Here is a 22,089-nt window from a genome sequence, read left to right as displayed (position 1 = left end):
AGATGTTCATCAGATCTAAGATAAATATACATAAAATATTTTCACAGTCTGATCATCACATAAGACTCATGAGAATGGAAAAAAAAATTAAGCCGATGTGCACATCAGATTCTGAATTAATCAGTTTTGCTGGACTCAGCCTAGAATTGAAATGATCTTGTCTGTGTACGACTAAAGGTTACTGCTTTCACAATTCAAACAGAAAAATGTATTCATCAAAAACATATCTATTAGCTTCACAATAGTAAGCACTCTATGAATCCGAAGATGTTTCTTAGGAATAGGTAATATGGAACACTTACCTAGAAACTAGATAGCTGACAATTTTCAGAAACAATTACTCAATTTGCTAGCAAACATTTCTTCTTTCAGTGCTCTGGTAGGAGAAGCTGGCTGTACTTACACACCAATGTGTGTATTTTTGCAACGCTATATACTTAGGTATTTTTAATTTTCTGGTAACTTTTCTTTATATAATTTTAGATAATTCATTAAATCCATAACTATGTTATTTACATAGCCTTGTAAATCAGTCTCCAACATAATGTACTAGCATTTCATATAGATCTTTTTATTCAGCCCCAAAGCATTTCAATAAAGCAAGAGCAATGATAATGCACTGCGTTGTGCATCACCATGGTAATGTTTCAGAAAATAGCTTTGATTTGGGGTCAGAAACATCAAACATTCTAATAGATTGCAAGTACAGAGTTCGTCTTGATACAGCCTAAAACTATCATGCTCTAACTATCACACCCTCAGTTCTCAAGATTTGCGCAGAAGGCGATATTTAGACAAGAGTGCTGATAGATGCCGAGGGAATTTAGACCTTCAGGAGACAGGGAACACTCAGAAAGTCTGTGAGTAGGTTTAAGATCCAGTTTCCCAGACCAAAGCTTTTGAAGTTTGAGCCAATCTATATCAAAATGCAGAAATATACCTCAAAAGAAGAAATTCTCATGGATCATTTGCTTCATCTATCACTCAGTCCTTCACTTCACTTAATCCTTAAAATACCCAGCCGAACTACTGTAAGGCGTGGTAGTAAAACCTACCCTACAGTTAATTAAGGCTATTAAGTGTTGGTAATAAGCAGTATTACTATGGGAGGGGGCTGTGAAATTGTATTTGCTTTGGATGTGAATGTCATCTTCCTCCCTTAGAAAATAACGTTATATTTGAAACTCAATTCTGTTTTTTAAGGGAAAAAAAATAGGCATGTGTTTGTGCTCACAGTAAAACAAAGGGTTTCTCGAACTGGAACGTCTTGGTTTGCGCATCTGGCTTAGCATCCTCTCTCTTCTCAGTCGCACTGGTGAGCTTCTCCACCTGCTGGAAGAGAAGAGAGCGACGGCCGTATCTGGCTGCAGTTCGGGAAAGGGGCTCTTTCTTTCCAGCATTAAAGATTTTCCAGAGAACAGTTACACCATTATTACCGCATGTTGCTTATCTGGCTGCCTTGCAGATTGACAGAGGGAAACACAACGTAAACGATTCGTGTCACTTGCAGACCCCTACGTTAAGGTACTAACTTAGTCTTGCTGCCCAACTCGCTATGCCATTATATGGCAATAGATTGTATCAGAGGATTGCAGAGTTGTTTGTATGACTGAAACGAGGTGATGCCCAGTGCCTTGTGCATCACGGAATCATTTAGCAGCTGTTTTTCATCCCCTTCACCCACTCCTGTTACCACTTGGCTCAGTTCTCTTTGGATAGTCTCCGGATGCTGCCTACAGCCCTGGTGTGTCCTGGGCAGAGCCTGGACATGGTTTCCAGTCCCTCGGGTGCACTATTTTAAGCAGGTTCCTGTCTGAATGTTTGTGCGGTTCAGCCCTCCAAACTCCCAGACCCACCATGCATGGTTAATCTCAGCTCTAGGAAGGTGTAACGACACGAAGGTGAGTGCTTAAGCAGAGGGAGTTTTGTTGTGTGGTTTTTGTTGTTGTTTTGTTTTTAAACGCAGATAATTAAGAAAAGAAAAAAAAAAACCCTGCTGAGGGGTCAGGGTCAGTGGGTTCCTTTTCTCCTTCTCTCATTTGGTACCTTCACCCCTTGAATCAAAGGAACAGTAATCATTTAAAGCCCAGCGAAGTTCCTTCCTGCTCTCTCTCTCCATGGCCGTGGACTGGTCTCTCTTCATAGGAAGAGCCCCTCTTCAAAACCTCTTCTGATTCTTCCCTGCTGTGTCTAGGCACAGAACCTCAGTGTCCTCCAGCATCAAGAGGCTCTTGTGCTGTGCCGATGGGCTGGTAATCAAGGACTCAGTGGCATAACTTTCTCTCAAGTCAGTCACGCAAGTAATTGTTAAGCGCTTTTCCAAAGCTAGCAACATGCTGGGATCAGTTTTGTCATCACAGGGTACAAAAGTACAGGTAGAATACAAAATGGAAGAAAGGTACAAAAAAATGGATGTGGAGGAGGCAGGGAGTCATCATTTGACAGTTATGGCCCACTTGTCTGTTCTTTTATGTCTACTTGGAAAAAAAAAAAGCAAATATGTAAAGTAAGAAGAGTATTCTGCTTATGTTACTTTGGTAGAGGGGTAGGCACACTTTGAGAGCTACTGCAAGTTGTCATCAATGCAAGTACTACAGACAAAGAAACAAATGATCTGCAAGTGATACAAAGCATTCATCAGCAATATTTAACTTCAGATTGTGGGTGATTTAGATCCAGAATATGTAAAAGATAGATGTCAAGTTAATGGAAAAAATCATATTACAGTCATCACTGGTTTTTCCAAAAACAGATGTTTCTCATAAACATATACTTTTACAAATACAAAAATAATTGTGATGATAAAAATTACCTTCAGCAATATGCAAAGCAAGGAAATAGAAGTAGTTTTACTTTCCAGGCTACATTCTCATGCAGGTATATCAAGTGAGACATGAAACTTTTCATCCACTAACGTCAGCTCTGTAAGAGGAAGAGATGATTTATTCATTACTAGTCTGCAAGACTATGACATCTTCATGGAAAACCTGGGACTTAATATGAGCTTTGCTGTGAAGAGTTGCAGGATCAGACACTTGTTTCCTCCCTCAAGATATTTTGGGTGCATAGAATATCAATACATAAACCACTTTTTCACCTTACTTATTCCATTATTAAATGAGTGGCTGTCTGGTTTCTGATAGGATGGAAAAGCTGACAAATGCATTAAATAAAGCATTTTTATTTAAAGCCAAAAGGGAAAGCAGCAAAAATCTTATTAGTAATAAATCCTTGAATATAAATGTCAAGGTCCCAAGCCACATAAAGTGTAGTGATTTCCAATTAAAGCTGTTGTACTGGTCCACAGATTTTCCTAACTATGTTCAGCGCTCAGGCTACTAGCTTTCTCAGTTTCATGCTTTATTGAATTTTAAATACCAAGAGATTTTACAAAACTGAAGTTCCAATGAACATCAAAAGATGGTCCGTGTCATTTTATTCAGCATACAACTGATAAAACAGAAACTCTGGGGTACAACAAAAAATCTACCTGAGAGCACACAGTAATCTTACTGTATGGCTTATGAAAGAAAGCAAATAATTCTGAATCCCTTTGGAATTAGAAGGGGACAAATCTGCTAATCAGACTTTTTCCCATAGTCATACTCACACGCACAAACCCCAGCATTCATTACAGACTATTCATCAGGTTTTCTTTTAAAGTTGCCTTAACCTTTGAACATGGAAATGTGCAACCTTTAAGTCCTTTCATATTAAGGCAGATATGGGGATGGTAATGCTACAAATTCAGTAATATTTATTAAATGAACAACTACATTTTAGAAGAGAAAAATATTTGGGTCTGGTCTGTGATCTTCAACAAATTCCCAGCAAGCCAAACATTTTCTCTGAAGGACATTATCATGCCCTACTAATATACAAATGTTCCAACTACAGAAGAAAAACATAAAGCTGGCACCTGGTAGCCAACAGCAGGAAAGAGCAAGTTGGACAAGGTTGTTTTCTCAATTATCATCAAGCAGTTTTCCTAATAGCAAAGGTTCCTTCCTTCATTTGGAGCTTTTCTAACTACAAAAATACAAGCCTACAATATGGGTCCTAATTTGTGACCACATACGGTTGCTGCTTCAGAAATGCTCCACATAATATAGGTTCCAGAGGAAATTATTCCAATTTTTATCTTCAGTCCCATTTAGAAGATTTCTGGAAGTAATTTTTAAGCATTTTTTTTTTTAGCTCCAGTGGCTTATGCAACAGCAGGTATTGTTAACCTAGATGGAAACCATTTTTCTACCTAGCATTTTACATCATTTAAAAGAATTGCCAAGCATGAATATACAGCTTAGAATTTCAATTTGATTGGAATTGTCCACTAAAGTACATTCTGTTAACTGATTATCTCCTCATTCCTCTATATAAAGACTTGAAAAGTCCCAAGGATGTTTTACACGTTTCTTGCAGCATATGCTCGGTTTGCCACAAGGTCAGGCCCTAATTGCACTGTTTGGCAACCTGTACTGAGGCAAATGCTGGCATGTGCTACCACCATCACTTTTTTATATCTGCTCCACACTAAACGGGAAAGTTTCTGAAATGAGTGAATTTTCCCTGTTGCAGTTCCACCATTCCAGATGGTGGTGATCTGTTCAGAGCCGTTCAAACGAGCACGCAGGAGATGCTGCCTGCGGGGCTGGAAGCGTGGAAGCCAGGCACAGCCAAAGCTGCACCTCTGCAGAGCCTGTCCTGGAAATGCATCCTCTGGCACCTAGTGTGAAGATCCTGTTCCAAGGGAAATTGCTCTAAGAGAATGGGTTATCATAAAGTCAAGACTACTTCTTTCCAATCTCACATGTGTAAAGTTGCTTATAGGTGGCTCAGAAAATGTATTAGATAAATTATTGATCTGGTGTCCATACACTCTGAAAAATTAATGTGTGACAATGATGTGTGAGAAAGTCTAGTTAGGTATCACAGCAGGGTAACACTGTCACTAATTGTAAAAGACAGCTGACCCAGTTCTTAATTAACATTCCTAGCTGCTATTAGTTTTTATCATATTCAGCACTGATGATGGTATTCCAGCACTGAGCAACAGCGACCTGATTCAAAATGACACTCACAAGGCATTTTGCAGATCTTGTTGAATTCATCATTTATATTCGCTGTTAACCACTCTTCCCTGGCAGCCGGTAATGAGATTCTGGTTCTTGAATCAATTCTGCCCCCTGTTCCCATCCCCTTCTTTCTCTGCCTTGCACCTCATGGTTACCTGCTGTAAACGCGGAGTTACTCAGAGGCACTGCACAGGCTGGTTTTGTTCGTTATCGCTTTGCAAGCTGGTTTATTATTCTAGGGCATTTGTGAGTGCTGAATGCCCTGATTTATTACTCTGAGGATATGCCATCTCCTCGGAGCTGCAAAAAAAGACCAAAGTGTTTATCTGGTTTTCCTCCTAACTTCCTGACTTTATTCTGATAGCAAAAAAATAAGGAAATAGTCTGAGAGGTTCACATGGCAAAGGACAGGACTATTGGCCGGAACCTTGTCTCAGGATACCTCCTTCTGAGACAAGATCAGAAATACATGGCCATCCTGTAGAGCCCAAAGACCGTTTCTGTTCTTATGTTCCCAAAATTACTGCGGGGCAGGTAGTGTCACCTTCTCTCCTGGCCTCAGACCCAGTGACCAGATGGAGGGGCTGACAGGGTCGTTCTGGAGACCACCCCCCTTCCCAGGCTGTGCCTCAGGTAGCTCTCCATTTCTAACAGGTACCTGGGAAACATCCGTCCTCCAGGAGGTAACCGCCGAGAAGCATGGAGCGGGGCTGTGCAAGCCTGCATTTAGCTCAGCTGCCAGATGAAATGGAAAATAAAAGTAGCAGTTTGATCTGAATTGAAAATTAAAATGATTGTATTTTTCTTATGAAAAGGAGCTCAGGAAGTTTTATTTCACGCCAAATGCTGTGGACCCTGATTCCTGTTCTGCCGTTTACTAAACTCAACATCCAGGCCTGCAGTGCAGGCAAAGCAACTTGCTTTTCAAGGATCTGCATGTATTTTGCAATATTACTATAAAGAAAAGAAAGAGAAACTCCTTTGGCACTGCCATTCTTGCTGCAGGATGAAGGCTTCCCTTTCTAACTCAGATGTCTGTCTGAACAGGGGGGCCTCAGCACCCGTCATTCAGCTCTCTCAGGATTGTGCAGATCCATTGCTTGTGTCCCAGTTCCCTGTAGTAGCTTGAGCCCTTCTTCTGCCTGCACCACTGTGCTGTGGAAGCATCTTTCCCCCGAGCACACTTAACTGGGTTAGCCTAGAAAGTCCCAGCTGACTTAAACACTCTGCTTTTAAAGAAAGACAACAGAGCAGCACAAAGCAAGTCAAATAAACAGAACTTGTCAGAGCCGAGCCATTTCCCTACATAGGTTGCAAGGCTGATACCTAACGTCCTTCCATCTTCTCTAAAATAAAAACAAAGAGGAGTCCACCAACATGCTACAAATCCAAGACAGATAATAAGGCAACCTAGATGTCACAAAAACAATCAGACTTCTAACAGCAAATTATAAACTCTGATTAATTTTCTAAAAGGCTTTTGGATTTGGTGGACAGTATTAAGAGAACAGACCAATGTAAACTGCTCTTGTTTTCCCTTCCGGATGTGACAAAATGTTGTTCCTTTACATCCTACTCCAGTGACAAGAACAGGAGCCTTGTTTTTGAAGGGAAGAGAAGGAAGTTGATGATAGTATTTTTTTTAAACTCCCTCCCTTTGACTTCTATACATATTTTGCAAAAAGAACTTGTTCAAATTTTCAGTTAATAACTGAAGAAAAAGACAATAATGTTAATGCTATTAGATATTTAAAACTAATTTAAACATGAAGGTAAAAGACAAAACAAACCAAATAGAATAAATTCTGTCCTTTGAATGAACTGTTGTTTTTCAGTAAAATGATAATATCCACTACCATATTCATTTAAAAACAATTAGGAGGAGAAGGGGCAGTATTTCAGGACAAAATTGCTTCTGCTCCCTCTGATCTAAGCCCAAGCTTTTTCTGTTCATTGAGGATTAAATCCTAATATTAAATACTAGCGAGGAAAGGCTGCAGTGCTCATCAGTACAGTTCATGGGCACAGAGAGTGCATAGAGAGCAGAATTACAAATGCTCATACAACTTCTGTCTGCACAGTGGTTTTCTGTCCCAAGTACTTCATGCCTAACAAAAGGAGAATTAAACATCTTTGTGTATCATTTTGGCAGTGTGTGAACTGCTTCACACTAGCTTTTAGCATCAGTTATTTTGGCATTATCAAAAAAATCCAAAAGATGTGTTTATTTCCCTTCCACTCTTTAAATAGCTTCTAATGCAATTCCCATGGAAACCGTGCTTACAACCACATGCCTAACGCTTGTGGGTTCAAGCATTATCCAGCAACAACTCCAGACTCAAAGGGCTGTACGAAAAAGCCAAATTCACGTGGACCATGATCAGCAATTGATAAACGCTGATGTTTATTTACTTCACGAGTCAGTACAAAACAGAACTGCTTAACCTAGTGAAGTTTATAGCAGACAAAGTGTCCTGTTAGACCTTGTTCTCCAGTATCATTCCTCTGCCTGCAGTCCTGTCAGAGGCAGCTGAAGGTTTCTCAACTACACAGGCAAAATTAGATTTTGCAGCCCCAAAGATGAGAACAAAATATCTTATCTTCAGGTCAGCAAAATTCAGTTCTACTTCGGCAGCAGAGCATCTTCCCCTAAATCACCCTCTTTGGGTTATCTGTGGTGCACATCCATTAAAAATCGGGCACTTCACAAACAACCAAGAACAAAGCAGGTAGCCCTGTGGGATGCCAATCATTTCTGATTATTAGCAAAACCCTCAGATTATCAAGGGTTCAGAAATTCTGAACCCAATTAGAAACAAAATGGTCTACTAATTTATTATTTTTCTTAATTATCTTAAAAGTATTTCCAGAAGGCAAGTGAGCAGTCAGTATGTGGGAGGTGATGTTCCATGGGAACATCTGGGGCTTCCATAGGACTGAACCTGCTGTTATGGCAGACTGGTAGTTAAGGCATAGATCTCTGATTTACACCAGTTTTATGCAATTGCATCACTATTAACTTCATTTAACTGCATACAGCTAAACAAAGAGTATTATCAGGTTGAGTTTCTTTAGGAGCTTTAGGAATCAGCTTGTTTTTCAAAGCTCATCCAGGCTGCTGAAACAAGATCTGTATCACAGGCAGCTTTTCTTCTGACCCCAATTTTATCTTTTTTTTCTGTTTCTTCTTTTCTTTGAATGCTTAGTAAACTTTGTACTAAATCAAAGATTCTTACTGTTTTCAATTCCGTCAGCTCTCCTTTCTGATTCCCCCTTTGTTCTCTCCCATTTTAGACACTAACTCTGGCTTTATGACAGTGTAATTGAGAATAACTTCCCTTAGTTCAATCAAGTGAGAAGTAGCCCAGAATAAACAGATAAACTTGTTAAATCCATGAATAATAAGTGAATTATCATGTACTATCCCAGAGGATAACAATAATGAAGAAACTGGGAAATAATGCAGCAAAATGGCTTTCCTCCTCCTTTTCCTAGCTCTGAGGTTACCTTCTGAGCCCTCCTTCCTCCAGACTTGCTTCTGTAGCAGATTTTACACTGTGGTTATTAAAAGTGCATTTTAGCAACTGGATGCACATCTGAAGGGCATGGAAAGAACCTTGTGCAGCAGCAGAAAACCTTCAGCAATTGAGCTGGTATCTGTCCATATTCCCAGCAGATATGCTCACTTTTGGCAGCTGCTCCAAGTTTTAGTAGAAGCCACATGACCACATTAGCATGGTATCAGGCCTGAAATAATACAGCTTTTTTCTCAGCAGAGCTCATTAGCTCAGCACAATACAAAACAGCTACATGACTTCTGGTTATCCTGGAGCCCAAGCAGGTTGAGCTCCTATCAGTAAAATGTGCCGTAGGCCTTCTCAGTGAAAAAGAAAAACTCGCTCTCTTTTCTGTACTGACACAGAAAGAGGCACAGCCAGCCTTTTCCTAATGAGAACTAGGGAGCGATGCACGAGAACTGGCTGGAGACTCAGCTACATTTCTCTAACAGAGCTCCTCAATGGCCCACATCTGCCCCGTCTTCAATCCAGGGGAGTTAGCTGCATAACTCTTACTGAGATAACCACTTTGCGACAGCAACTTTTCATGGTTTAAACTGAACGATGAATCATAAATGCATTGCAGAAGCCGGTTCCCCAGACTAGCCCAGCTGTGAAAAGCCAGCAGTGCCATCCATTGACAAAACTTTGTAAAGCATGTGCTGGGCAGGGAAAAACATCTACCAGTGAATCATTCTGCCTCATTGCTGTTGCAGATAATTTGCCAAAGGAAGTCTTTCTGCATCAGACTCTGGTCCCAAACAAGTTCTTACAATGCCTGCTCTCAAGCAACAGCTGCCAGACACATTAAAAGACTTCACTCATATTGGCAGAATGTCTGCGTTCACACTTGTTGACTCATGACAGATGGGTGCTTGTGCCAGCTGTGTCTTCTTCTAGTGTCACAGGAAGAACATGACAAGTCACAGGGTGATCACATGCCCAGAGCCCGAGAACAGGCTCCTTATTTTGTAGGGTCTCAAAGCTGACAGTCCTATACAGAATGACTCTTTTATAGTGGTCTCTTTACAAAACAGCACCTGAAAACATGACATAATTCTTTCATAAGTGATGGATTAGAGGCTTTAAAAGAATATTCCTCATTTTTAGGGATGCTAGAAAGACCAGCAGATCAGGAGGATGTTAACAACTGTGGTTTGTAACCTTTAATGCTCTTTAGCATGTATTATGAACTCCTCACATCTACTAAATGCTTGTATCAATGCAAGTAGTACCATTTTTCTTTAAGGTTTTGTCATTAAAAGTAGTTACAATTTTGGGTGTCACTCACTTTGAAAGGCTGTGTCCTAGAGCAGCAATATATAACCAGCTGAAAGATGGGGGAAGAATTTCCAATAACCTCATACAAATAAGGGCTAATGACTGTGTTTAGTAATTCGTATCAGCCTTTCCTGAGTACGCTGCAGATTGAATATTGCATTGCGCCGAGTTGTTTGACCAGAATCTCATTAGGGTATTACGAAGCGAGAGGTAGAAAAAAGGGTATCTGGCCTTGACTGTTACTTGTTTTGTCTAAATAAGCTGACAATTTGCTTTATAGCAATACTGGTGAGGAGCAAAGGGCAGGAAATCTGCACTTGAAAATCTAAATCATGGGCTGCAACAACAGAATGTTATCAACTATTTACAGAGCTTTTAAGCCTGAAGGGAAAGAGGACAACCGGCTTTTGTGTTTGTGAAAACAAGTTGAAATTGCTGAACATTTAGTAAAACAAACAGAAAACACGTCTCTTGCCTATTTTTTCCTAAATTCTCATGTAGCTAAATTATGATCAGTTCATTTGTGAGTCAAATCCAAAAGTAAATCTACAGGAGCCTGTGCAAATTTGAGTGTCCATGGGAATCAGAGAGAAGAGCTGCAAAACAGCTTTGAGGAGGTCTGACACAGACAGCAAAACAGTTCAGACATTCAGCTTCCAAATCCGTCACCATACGGTTTGACATCACAAAATACCACTTAACCCATTATAATACAAGCAGACATTCAAAGAAATTCATCAATAAATAGCACCATTTTGCATCCCTCTCTGTGTTATATTCATAAATAAAAGAAGTGGAATTGTCACTGAATGATAAATTAAGTAGCCAGTGGAAATATTTTCCCAATGCCAGACCCCAGGTTCCTGAACAGTTTGCACTTCACTGCAATGTAAACATCAGTCTAAGGGTGGAAGATGATAACTTCTCCACAAACTGCAAATTCTTCAGGAATAGAAACTTTGCCAAGTACAAAAATTAAGTTAAAAAAAAAAAAAAGACTTAAATGAAAAAGTCTGTTTTCCCAACTGTGAATGGATATGTAAAAACACATCTCAAGGAACTAGCAGTGGGTACAGTAATTATTGCTGCATCAAGTCTAACCCACTTCTCTGACTTCTCTGAAGCAAGTTGTGTGTATCTTTAATGGCAGCATTATTACATAGAGACAGGGCAAAAAGGCCAAGAGCTGTTTGGACAAGAAGACCGCGTTACCTTCCTCCTCAGGGTGAAACCCATCAGTGGGTGCCAAGGAGGCTGCCTGTGCTGCAATTCCCTGTAGTTTATCTGTTCTGTGTTTTTCACAGCAGGAAGCAGGAAGATTGTTTTTTACAATCTTCCTGCTTTGCTGGGGCTATCAATCCCTCACCTAGCAGGAGACATTGAATGTGATTTTCAATCACACACATCCAAATGACTGCACATCACACCATCCAAATGAGAAAGTATCTCATCAGAACCTTACTGGATAGGACTCTTGTGGAGAGTAGAATTAATGCCACTGACCTGTTGTATCAACTAAGGCACAAAGGTCCCGAAAAAAAACTATGCTTCCTCCATGAGAAAGAGGGGGCTCTGCTACTCCACAGTGACAGCATCTGCTCACCCACATGCATGCTGCGGATGGGCACATGAAATCAGCAGCAGGTCACATAAATGCGAGCAAATTGGATGTTTTCACTTCTATTTTCATCTTACTGTATGTCCCTTTTTCTCAAGACAAGAGGGTAAGTGGGCAAAGAGCAAGATCTGCCTTGTACATGAAATTCATATTTGTGCAGAGGTTTCCACAAAAAAAAACACCACTTGGTCAGATTAGCTTTTAGAGGGATTTGGGTTGAAGTCACAGTTCCCTTTGCTTGGTTAATCAATGTTCTGCAGTGCAAGGTCCCACATTTTTCCTGGGAACTGAAATGAAACAGAACCTTACAGCCACATTCTTCAAGGATTTGCAGATGAATTGGTTTTTCTTTGCTTTCCTGTTTGGAGATTTTCTCACCCCAAATTCCTTTCTCACAGATGAATATACCTGGACTGGCTTCCTTTGGCTTTAGCTACCCTAGCAGGATAGTGTTCTCCCATTTGAATAAAGGATAGCAAGTTTAATGATTTTCCACTGGTTTTACTTTAGAAAGAAGATGGCCTGTCCCTGAGAGCCAACTCTATGTACTGAGGTGTTCATGAAACAAGAAATTTCCTACTAAATATGTTTATAAACTATTTGGATTCATCAGATAGTATACAGGAACTGTGTTATATTTTTCACAGATCAAAATTTTTATTTTAATGAAACAATAAAAGTTTTACATGTATAATTTAATTGTAGGTTCATTTTATCAACTACCCACATTACCTCATTTTCATAATTTAAGCAACCTTGGAACATGATGTGGAGAAGCCAATGTATTAAAGAACTGAGCCTCTTAAAACTCTACTTCACATGCCATGCCCTTAATTTACTATAATATAAAAAAAATTACTTTAGCTTCTTTTCTGAATGAGGTTCGTGATCTGATCCCAACTTGTCTCATTATATTTATGGTACATGGCATTACTACATTTATAATAATACTAAATGATACAGCTTCCATCACGCATAAGCAATTGCCTCCCACTCTCACACAGGAACCAATTCCTACATGCCCATTAGAAGGCATTATATTTAGGAGCTATCACGTTCACTATCCCTAGATTATTAAGAAATGGAAAGATTTGAAAAACGTACAACAAATTTGCTCTCATACAATTTATAAAACTTAGAAGACTTCTAAGGTTTCCTCATCACCAGAATATCATTGTAGTTTGATTGAGACATTATTAAAAGTTAGCAGTTCCTGAGTTATTAATCACATTTATCCTTACAAATGAACTTAACTCCTGAATAAGCTGATTGCAGGGTCCCACAAATATCAGTGGCATTACTTAGCTTGTGCTGTTGGCATACCGTAGACTGACCAATGGATTTGCAACATGGATTTTTTTTTTCAGGGTGGATTTCCAGTTACAGAAATCGGATGTCATAGAATACTTCAATTCTGCCATTGTTTCCACAGAGCTGTAAAAGTGACAGGAGAAAATTTTCATTCAAAAAGTCAAATTATGGGAGGAAAAGTGTAAGGGCTCTATAATAGATATCTTGATAAAGGATATCTCTATGTTACTTCATTACAAATTTTCTGATAAAAGCATGACAAACAATTCTGAGACAAATTATATGAGGATGGTCATTACAGAAAAAGTTTGCCTCATTGAAATTGAAGTGCATCTTCTGCTTACATTTTAGATACTATCTATTTCGCAATCTCTTAGTTCCCTTTGTGCTTGCAAACTATGTTTATATTCAAGTATCTTAAGCCAGGGTGTTTGCTTGCTTTTCAATGAGCATCTATCATTTGATGTTTGTGGTATTGCTGCTTCCTGTTTCTAAGCAAAATCTCCCACTGAGATTTCTGAGACAGCCAGACAGAGCATTTAAAACTGCCAGCTCTTCTGCTTTTATGCCTCGTTAACTGACCTATTGCTCTTTTCTCCACTTTCCCAGGATTTCTAGATTTCCAGCTGCAGCATAAAACATATGCCACAGGAGAGTAGCTCTGTGTTATCTACCAGGCAATGGCTCTGAAGCATCTGCCAGACAGAGGGAAGTCTGCAGTGCATATGGACAGACCACCTCTACATCACTTGCACTGGCAATCCTGAATGAGTTGGACTATAACACCTGCATTTTGTTGCACCTGCTTACAAATTTCTTTTCGGAAAATCTCAGGCAGAAACACGGCTCTCAGTACTTTCTTCATCAAAACTTGCAGCTACGATTCCAAGTTCCTAGATCTGGTTTGTAAGGAACAGAAAGCTACTAAGCAAAGAGCCCAGCGGTAGTCCATGCCAGTGGAACTTAACTTGCATCTCCTATACTAAGTGACATTACTCACAGGATTTGATATAATTCAGGAAAAAAAAAATGCCCAAATTGTCGTGTGCTATGATTACAGCCCTGCCATGCTAATGTCATCTTTCTGCTCAGGTGGTGCTAGTGTATAGTCACTGAAAGCCCATTAGCAAACTGCTTTGGAACAGTAATAGAAAAACATAATAAATACATGAAATCGTGTTCTGAGAAATTATTCCTCTGCAAAGCATTCAGAGAGAGACTAGATTTATGAAGCAAGAACTAAAAAAAAGCGTAAAACCCTAGAACTGGCAGTGCTCTTTGTTTTGCCCTGAACAGACTATTTTAATGCATGCAAAGCTCTCTCCCTCTCTTCCTGCGAGACACTCCTCGAAACCCATCTGTTCGGTGGTGCATCCTACTTAACAAGAGCCACGCACCATGCTGTTTCAGCATTGTGCCATTCAGTGCTGTCCTGTGCCGTTTCAGCTTGTGCTCCTAAACTGCAAGCTCTTCCGGAGGGAGAACCTCCTATTTATCTGACACAGTTCCCCTATTGTACTGCCCTATGTGCTTACACCACCGTAAAAACAACTGGCCTGAAGAGGAAATGCTGAATAACTAGGGAAAAAAGCAGTATTTTATTGCCAGAGCTTAGCAGGCTGATGCATTGTGTCTGCACAGCAATACGGTTACACAATTTTTACCCTCTGCGAGTAGTGAGACGTTTCAGTCATGGCAAGGAGCCACCATTTGGGGAAACTGCGGTCAGTGGGGTTGTGAAATCCCTGGTATCGTGCGGGGTAGCGGTCAACAAGCAGGCATCAAGCCACGCTCACTAGCATAGAATCATAGAATACACCAAGTTGGAAGGGACCCACAAGAATCATCGAGTCCAACTCCTGACTCCACACAGCACCACACAAAAATCAGACCGTGTACCTGAGAGCGTTGTCCAAATGCTTCTTGAACTCTGACAGGCTTGGTGCTGTGACTGCTGCCCTAGGGAGCCTGTCCCAGTGCCCGACCACCCTCTGGGTGCAGAACCTGTCCCTAACCCCCAGCCTGACCCTCCCCTGTCCCAGCTCCATGCCGTTCCCTCGGGCCCTGTCGCTGTCCCCAGGGAGCAGAGCTCAGCGCCTGCCCCTCCGCTCCCCTCGTGAGGGAGCTGCAGGCCGCCATGAGGCCTCCCCTTAGTCGCCACTTCTCTAGGCCAAGTGTTCAAACCAAATGACTTCAGACACTCCTGAATATCTTCCCCTCTAGATCCTTTTTATCTTGCATACCCTTCTTTGGACTCCTCTAATAGTTTTACCTCTTTCTTGTATTGTGTTGCCCAAAACTGCACACAGTGCTCGAGGTGAGGCTGCACCAGCACAGAGCACGGACTGTATGACAATGACAAGACAATCCCTTCCCTTGACCGGCTAGCATTGCCTTACTGATGCACCCCAGGGTACGTCCTGGGCCCTCCTGGAAGGTTAGATGGCTGAAACACCACAAACGCCACAAATGTGCAGAAATGACACTGCAAATATCCAGAAATGACACGACAAATGTCCAGGAATCACACCACAAGTGTCCAGGAATTGTCATGTGCCTGCCCCAGGCCGGCATGGATGGATTTTTCCCATCAAAGTTAAAAATGGATCTCACGGGGACGCAAGAAGCCCCCTGCCAGGGCCACCTCCCCACCACCTCCCACACTTCTCCCACAGGGGCTATACTTTATTGGTGCCTTTAATTCTTATTTTGCACGTTAGGGTTGTGGTATGCCAACAATGCTTCACACGTGTGACCTCTGCCTGTCAGAAGGCTTCCTCTGTCCCCCGGGGTGCCACGACACCCCTCAGGACATCGACACCCCTACACTCGCACCCTGCCCCGTCCCACCTCAGGGCCTCGCCCGCCTCAGCGGGCACCCCCCACGCTCCCCCCCCGCCCTCCCCTCCCCGCGCGGGCGCTGCCCCTTTAAGAAGGAGGCCGCCCGCCGCCGCCCGCCCCGCTGTCAGCTCCGGGCTCCCGCCCGCCCGCGCCGCCGCCGGCTGCGGCGTTTCTCAGGTTTGAGCGCCCGCCCGCACGCGCCGGGCGCTGCCATGTTCCGCCTGCTGCTGCGCGCGGGCCCGCCGCCGCCCCGCGGGCCCCCCCTCGCCGCCGCCGCCCGCCGCCGCCGCCGCTGCTGCCCCCCCCCCCCGGGCCGGGCTCCCCTCAGCCCGCCGGCCCCTCTCCTAGCGCTGCGGGCCGCCGCCGGCAGCTCGGCCAAGGTAGGCGGTAGGGGCGGCCCCTCCGCGCTGTGCTCGCCGCTGGAGGTGGCGCCGCGGGGAGCTGGGGGGGGGGGGGGGGGGGGGGCAGCCTCGCGTGGCCGGGAGGCGTTGTGTGGTGGTTGGGGGCTGTTCTGGGGGCAGAAGGTGGGGTTCGGGGTGATGGGGGTGGAGCGGACCGGTGGCGGGGTTGTGTGGCTGGTGGGCTGCTTTCCTCGCCCAGCCGGACGGGGCCGTACTGGGCGGTCCAGTGATCACTGTGCTCATTAAGCATCCTGCCTCGACACCGTCCAGAAGCTGCCTGGCATGCGGCCCTCAGAGCACGGGTGAACGGAGAAGGAGCTGGGTTTCGGTGCTTACGAACCGTTTTGCAAACATGTCTGTGGGGCACCGGCCCAGGGGATCCTCTGAGGCACACCTGTCTCCGTGGGCAGTCGGCTCCTCTTTTCGTGGCACCTGAAATGAAATGTTTTACTCTGAAATCAACCCTCGTATTCGGCTCCTTAAATAGATCGTTCTCATCGTTCCTTGGATGACAAAATCACTGTATGAAAAGCTCAAATACCATTCAAACCATGCCTGGCTTTTAGGAAAATCGCACTGTTGAATAAAATGAGTGTGCTTGGCTAAGCATGTGGTGCCGGTTTTGGCAGTAGGGGTTATGAGACCGTTCTGCTTGGTTAATTCACGTAGTCCCAGTCAGTAACTTGGTATCTAAATTTTATGGAATGGAATTTAAAACCAGAATTCTTTCTCCTTCCCTTTAATAAATCTGAAGACTGAGAATGACTTCAGAAACACTGCTGTACGTGGTGAGGTAGCAGCCGTGTAGTACAGCCACAGCGTTACGTGGCTGGAAATACTTAGGTTATCTACCTGTGAACCTTGTCTTTTGCTTAATGAGCTTGTTTTAAAAACAAGTATTTGAACATTGTTTCTTCATTTACCTTCTAGTATTAAATCTGGCTTAAGCAAAAAAGGGGTTGGGTGAGTTAGGTTTTTTGTTGGTAGTTTTTGTTGTGGTTTTTTTTTTCTTTCTTTCTGGACATTTTTCTTTCTTAGTCAAGTTTCAGTTCTATTCACATACTGTCTTGGTTCATGAGCCAAAGTAAAAGAATAAAAATAAAAAAAATTAACATTATTCATTATGTTTGAAAACTTTAAAAATACAAGAATCAGAATAAATCCTAGCTGACAATCTTGCCAAGTCCAAGAATGAACCCAAAGCAGTAGCGCTCCCCTGGTTCTTCCTTTTGTCAGCAGACCTACAGAGGGTTCTTTGTAGGAGCCTGAATGCTGGACCTCTTCTATCAGTAAGTTGTTAGCACGCTGGAATCAGTGTGGTATCGTGTAGGCTTCCAGTGCCATCAATTGCCTAGCCGTGTTACAAGAATTCACTGTACAAAGCTGAGCTTGGTATAAGCAGAAATCTCGTTGGCACCTCAGTCTCACCTCTCAAAAGCTGCATGAGTGTGCCATGGCACCCGTTTGGATCAGATGGAAGGCTGGGACCATAACACTTCTTTTTAATGATGGAACCTGCATTATGTAAGAACTTGCACCAAGCTCAGTGCACCTGTTTGATGTGAATAGTTGGAAAATGGGAACTTGTATGGACTCTGCCTACAGGCATCAGCTATCCTGAAATGAAAAAGCAAAAGCACGTTACAATCTTTCCCAAAGCCTTCCAAGCAGCACTGTACACAAGCCAATTGCTTCATTCTTTCAAGTCTATTCAACTGGCTAGAATATAATATTGTGCTTAATGCTAATTAATATTTTGTTTTCTCTTTAGGATGTGGGTGGATCCCCTGAAAAGGCAGCCACAGATCTCAGCAGTGAAAACAAGAAACTCAATAAATCCCAGCAACTGAAAAAAGTTTTCAAAGAATATGGTGCTGTAGGGGTTTCATTCCATGTTGGAATTTCATTAGTGTCTCTAGGAATCTTCTACCTGGCTGTGTCAAGGTATGGTTTGACTGTATAGCCTCTAGGTAATGGGTTAGACAAGAAAAATATTCTACCATTGTGCCTATTTCTGGAAAGAGATTTGCTCTGTGCTTGTTTGAGCTATATACAGGAATCTTCTGAATTTTGAGTATTGATTGATCCATAAATGGATCTAGTCTCCTGTCAGGTATGAGTGAATATAAACTTGCTTGGTCATTCTGTGCAAGTTCATGGTCTGTGGTGGGCTGGTGAAAACAACAGAGTAGAGACTGTGCCAGAGTAACTAAAGAAGAATTTATTTGGTTCTGCAGAGATATCTTTTGTTCTCAAACAGTGGTATGGCCTGTAGAGATAGAGCCATATGAAAGTGCTGGAGCTTAGAGATAAATTTATTTTTCTGGGTGCTGAACTCCGTTCAAACTGCAGAAGGCAACAGCCACTAAAACAGAGGATCAGGTTAAAAAAGAAAATGCCAGATAACAGAGACAGGTAGGAAATGCTGAGGGTGGTGCTGAATATTCTCCATGCTGTAGCTGCACAGGTGTATACCTAAGAAGATACTTGACTTCATAGGGACCTTGGCTGTTACTGCTGGAAGAATTTGTTTTTTATTATTTAATATTTAAAATTAAACAAATTCCAGAGTTGAAAGTATGCCATGTTAAATTCCCTGAGTAAACAATACTCTTAATTTATATTCTTCATTGTGCAGTTTTAAAATAAGCTAAGTCTTATTTTCTTTTTCCACAGTGGTGTGGATATGACTGCAGTTCTCTTCAAACTTGGTTTCAGTGAATCATCGCTGCAATCTAAAATGGCTGCTGGTACAAGCACATTTGTGTTGGCATATGCTATTCACAAATTGTTTGCTCCAGTACGAATCAGCATTACTATAGTTTCTGTGCCATTTATTGTCCGATACTGCCGGAAGATTGGTTTCTTCAAACCTCCTACCCCAAATCCATGATAACTTCTTATTGTTTTTTACTCTTTTTTTTTAATGTTCAATATTCATGTAGCTTTTCAGATGGATAAATTTCTTTAAAATACTTATTTGGATTCATGTTAATGCTGACCTTCTCGTGCATTTCTCACTTGTTCTTTCAGGTAAATGTAATGCAGTGAAAAGTGCTCTCCTTATCTTTTTTCCCTTTGCCACCTCTTTTTTTTTTTTTTTTTTTCAGAAATAGCTGTTAAAATATCTGTCTTCCACTGCAAGTGGTAATATAAATGCTTGACAATGAGCAGTCTTTCGAACACGCAGTTCTGGGTCTTTATAATCTAGTTTTTTGGACTATAACTTTTTTCATATCAAAATACAGCTGCAGCAGTAGTTTATTACTGTGTACTTATTACTAGGAAATAAATTAAGGTTCTTTTCCTAATAGTCTGTGGAATAAACAATATCCTACTATATGAATAGGTCTTTTGGTAAGCAAATATATATTGGGATCTAAGGCGGTATGTGGGAGTTTATTTTTTTATAAAAGACATGTTATGATCCCAGTCTTCCAATCCAACACCCATGCCAGGCTAACTTTAGTGAGTGTACCCATATGCTTAATTATTGCACAGTGATAATTGCTTTAGCTAGAATTGGTAATGTGCTTCATGTACTTCTCTGAAACTACAGTTCCTTTGTGTTGCTTCCATGTTTCAAGATTTTGTTGTTTGAAAATGTGCTTTTCTGTCCTTCCTAAGGTTGGTGGGGTTTGTTTTTGTTGGTTTTTGGTTTTTTTTTAATGCTATAAACTAAGAAATCCTGAGTTTAGCGAAATCAGTGTAACCAGAATTACCTCCTGTGTGAACATATTCCAAAGACCAAGTCAGATGCAAAGTATCTATGGGTTTTTCATGTACTGAGGTCTAACTTTTGTATTGGGGACATTTTTTATTATTTTTTTTTTCTGAAAACGGACCACAGCTGCTTTCTGCTCCTGTGGATGAATCTCAGATCTGCAACTGAAGTCCGGACATCACAATTCAGAGATTATCAAGAGTAATTTTTATGCTTTTGTCTGACAGACTGTTGAATGTACCAATTAGAGGTGTAATACATGCTACTCAGTTAACCTAAGACTGGATCTCAAAACTAGGTATTTGGCTTAACATTCCATGGTAAACCTGAGTTTTAGACTTAGGAGTATGCTTCTGTGAGATGACTGAAGCCAGATCCAAGAGTCTTTTAGATCTCTTCTAGGTCTGTTCTTTTTACGTTGTCTGTCTCCGTCTTTATGCTCGTCACTTGTACCAAAGTGGCTCTGGCACAGAGCTCTTTGTACAGGAACCTGACAGAACTAAAACAGTAGAAAACTACCTTGGCCATCGAAGTTGTTTGTTTCTTGCCATGTTAGTGAATTGTGAAGAAGGAATAGTGCTAAGTCCCTAGAGAAGGAAGAGCAAGTCATTTCTCTTTGTTTTGTCAGCAAGCTGTTAATGCAGCTCAGACATGTTAAATTGCACTCTGACACCTTTACCATTCAGAAAGTCCAACCCAGAGACTGCTTGGGTGCTCTGAGGATTCTTGAGATCACAAGTGAACAAGCAGAGGTCATGCTCTAGAAAGATAAATTGCAGCTACATATGTACTTGCACCTCTGTACTATTGCTACCCCTTGGTTCATCAGAGAACAGGGAAATTGGAAGAGACATTTCCTTCCTTTGTCCTGTGGAAGCAAGCTGTTATTAGAGCCTACCTCCTGAAAACTTTGACAATGGCTTTGTCACAGATAGGGTGTGTTGTTAGTCCATTGTCTTAAAATCAAAGCAGCTGCCAGTGAGCATGTACACCGACTTGATCTATAATGTGTAGCATACACATAAAGACATGTTACATAGGCAAACACTTCTCAAAATACTAATCTTTGGCAGGACATACTGAGAGTCAGCCTTGCGGTATGGCCTGCTTCCCTGGGAGCTATATGCTCAATCCTCTGACACAGCTTGTTGTGCCCAGCTGCTTGTTAGGATACAGAGCCAATGCTCCACTGTTCTGTGTGTAGGAGTAGCAGCAATCAGGTCCATTTTGACTAACTTATTTAAAAAACTAAAAAGACAGGATTTGTCCCATTCTATGCCTGCTTTGCTGTATAGCTGCTGAAGCTGACAGCTTGTAGAGGGTGCTAACCGCCTTGCTGCTATCTAAACAATAATCAGAGTTTATTAGAGTTTAGGTTTCATCTCAGCTTGTCCTTCAAGAAAGCTCTGCCTTCTACCCTTGATAAATCAAGATATTATATTGTTACTTAGATGAAAGTTTATTGCTGGGTGTTTAGTGAGTAAAAACCTGCAGTATCTACACAGACAGCAAGTGAAGGGTTACTGTGTTGTTACACGCAACCAACAATTCCTTAGCTTTCCAAGATCTTCTGCATTCTGGACTGAGTGGAGACACCAAGTTTCAAGTCAACAGATAGTGTATCTAACTTGAGCTCTGTTGCCCCTGATCTGAGAATCATGTTTTTTTCTACATGTCCTCTAGCTGTTCAGGTCACTGTTCTCTTATCCAAGAGTAACAAAAGGATTCCAGAATAATCAAATGATGAGATCCTTGTTCTTTATCTGATCATTATTTTTTTTAAAAAATGTGTTTTGTCCTAAAGTTAATAGAGAAGTAGGATGCAGGCTTCTTTTCATTTTCCAAAATTATTTCTCTAAAACAGGACTTGTTTAAAGCAAATGCACCTAGAAGTTATTAAAAATGCATCACTAGAGCTTTTCTTTCAGTAAAGAAACAGGGCTTCACTAAGTTGTGACCAGACTTCAGCTTACCTATTAATAAGCTAAATAGGGTTGTATAAACTGACAATTTGCTACGTCTGCAAAGTGTATTTTAAATTAATTTGAGAATATATTTTAAAATCTAGAATCCTTGCTTGTAAAGAATCATTTTTAAGTGGTTTGTAAAATAGTGAAAGAGGCCTTAAGGTCTTATGTTAATAAAAATACAATAAATTGCTTTCTCATAGCATTTGCTTGAAGTGTTTTACTGGAGAACAGGTGGTTTGCATGTTTTGTTTCTCAGTCTTTCCTTGCCTACAAGAACAGGTTTCACCACAATTTGAGTCAGTTTCTTTTAA

At 41.4% G+C, this 22,089-nt stretch overlaps 2 protein-coding genes and 1 long non-coding RNA gene across 3 annotated transcripts in view; 2 read left to right on the top strand and 1 right to left on the bottom strand.

The window, feature by feature from the left end:
- The window catches only part of MC3R (melanocortin 3 receptor), a 36,297-nt gene extending 22,265 nt beyond the window's left edge, over positions 1-14,032 (top strand). Inside the window, exon 3 of the mRNA XM_083801226.1 lies at positions 13,452-14,032. Within this exon, the coding sequence (XP_083657352.1) occupies positions 13,452-13,501 (50 nt within the window). The 3' untranslated portion in view covers positions 13,502-14,032. The remainder of the gene's footprint in view (positions 1-13,451) is intronic.
- LOC310882453 lies at positions 1,229-11,309 on the bottom strand. Its single transcript, XR_014572976.1, has 3 exons — positions 11,126-11,309; positions 2,813-2,922; positions 1,229-1,332 (listed from the first exon to the last, which is right to left on the bottom strand). It is a non-coding gene; the product is annotated as an uncharacterized lncRNA (long non-coding RNA).
- Positions 14,033-15,565: 1,533 nt separating the features above from the next.
- FAM210B (family with sequence similarity 210 member B) lies at positions 15,566-21,977 on the top strand. Its single transcript, XM_083801854.1, has 3 exons — positions 15,566-16,063; positions 17,856-18,028; positions 18,761-21,977. Exons 1-3 carry the CDS (start codon positions 15,572-15,574, stop codon positions 18,975-18,977), a joined length of 882 nt encoding a protein of 293 aa, XP_083657980.1. The 5' UTR covers positions 15,566-15,571; the 3' UTR covers positions 18,978-21,977.
- Positions 21,978-22,089: the final 112 nt, after the last annotated feature.

Source organism: Anser anser (assembly GCF_964211835.1).
Source record: "Anser anser genome assembly, chromosome: 16".
In the NCBI taxonomy this organism is placed as follows: Eukaryota; Metazoa; Chordata; class Aves; order Anseriformes; family Anatidae; genus Anser; species Anser anser.
The sequence above is the reverse complement of the archived record's forward strand: the minus strand, read 5'-3'. Positions and strand labels throughout refer to the sequence as shown.

What these genes read in the sequence shown, in the direction of transcription:
- FAM210B (XM_083801854.1), top strand. Translation starts at nt 15,572, where the DNA reads ATGCCAACAATGCTTCACACGTGTGACCTCTGCCTGTCAGAAGGCTTC. An exon ending in CCGCCGGCAGCTCGGCCAAG is followed by an intron (nt 16,064 to 17,855) that starts GTAGGCGGTAGG and finishes TTTTCTCTTTAG; the next exon opens with GATGTGGGTGGATCCCCTGA. An exon ending in TTCTACCTGGCTGTGTCAAG is followed by an intron (nt 18,029 to 18,760) that starts GTATGGTTTGAC and finishes CTTTTTCCACAG; the next exon opens with TGGTGTGGATATGACTGCAG.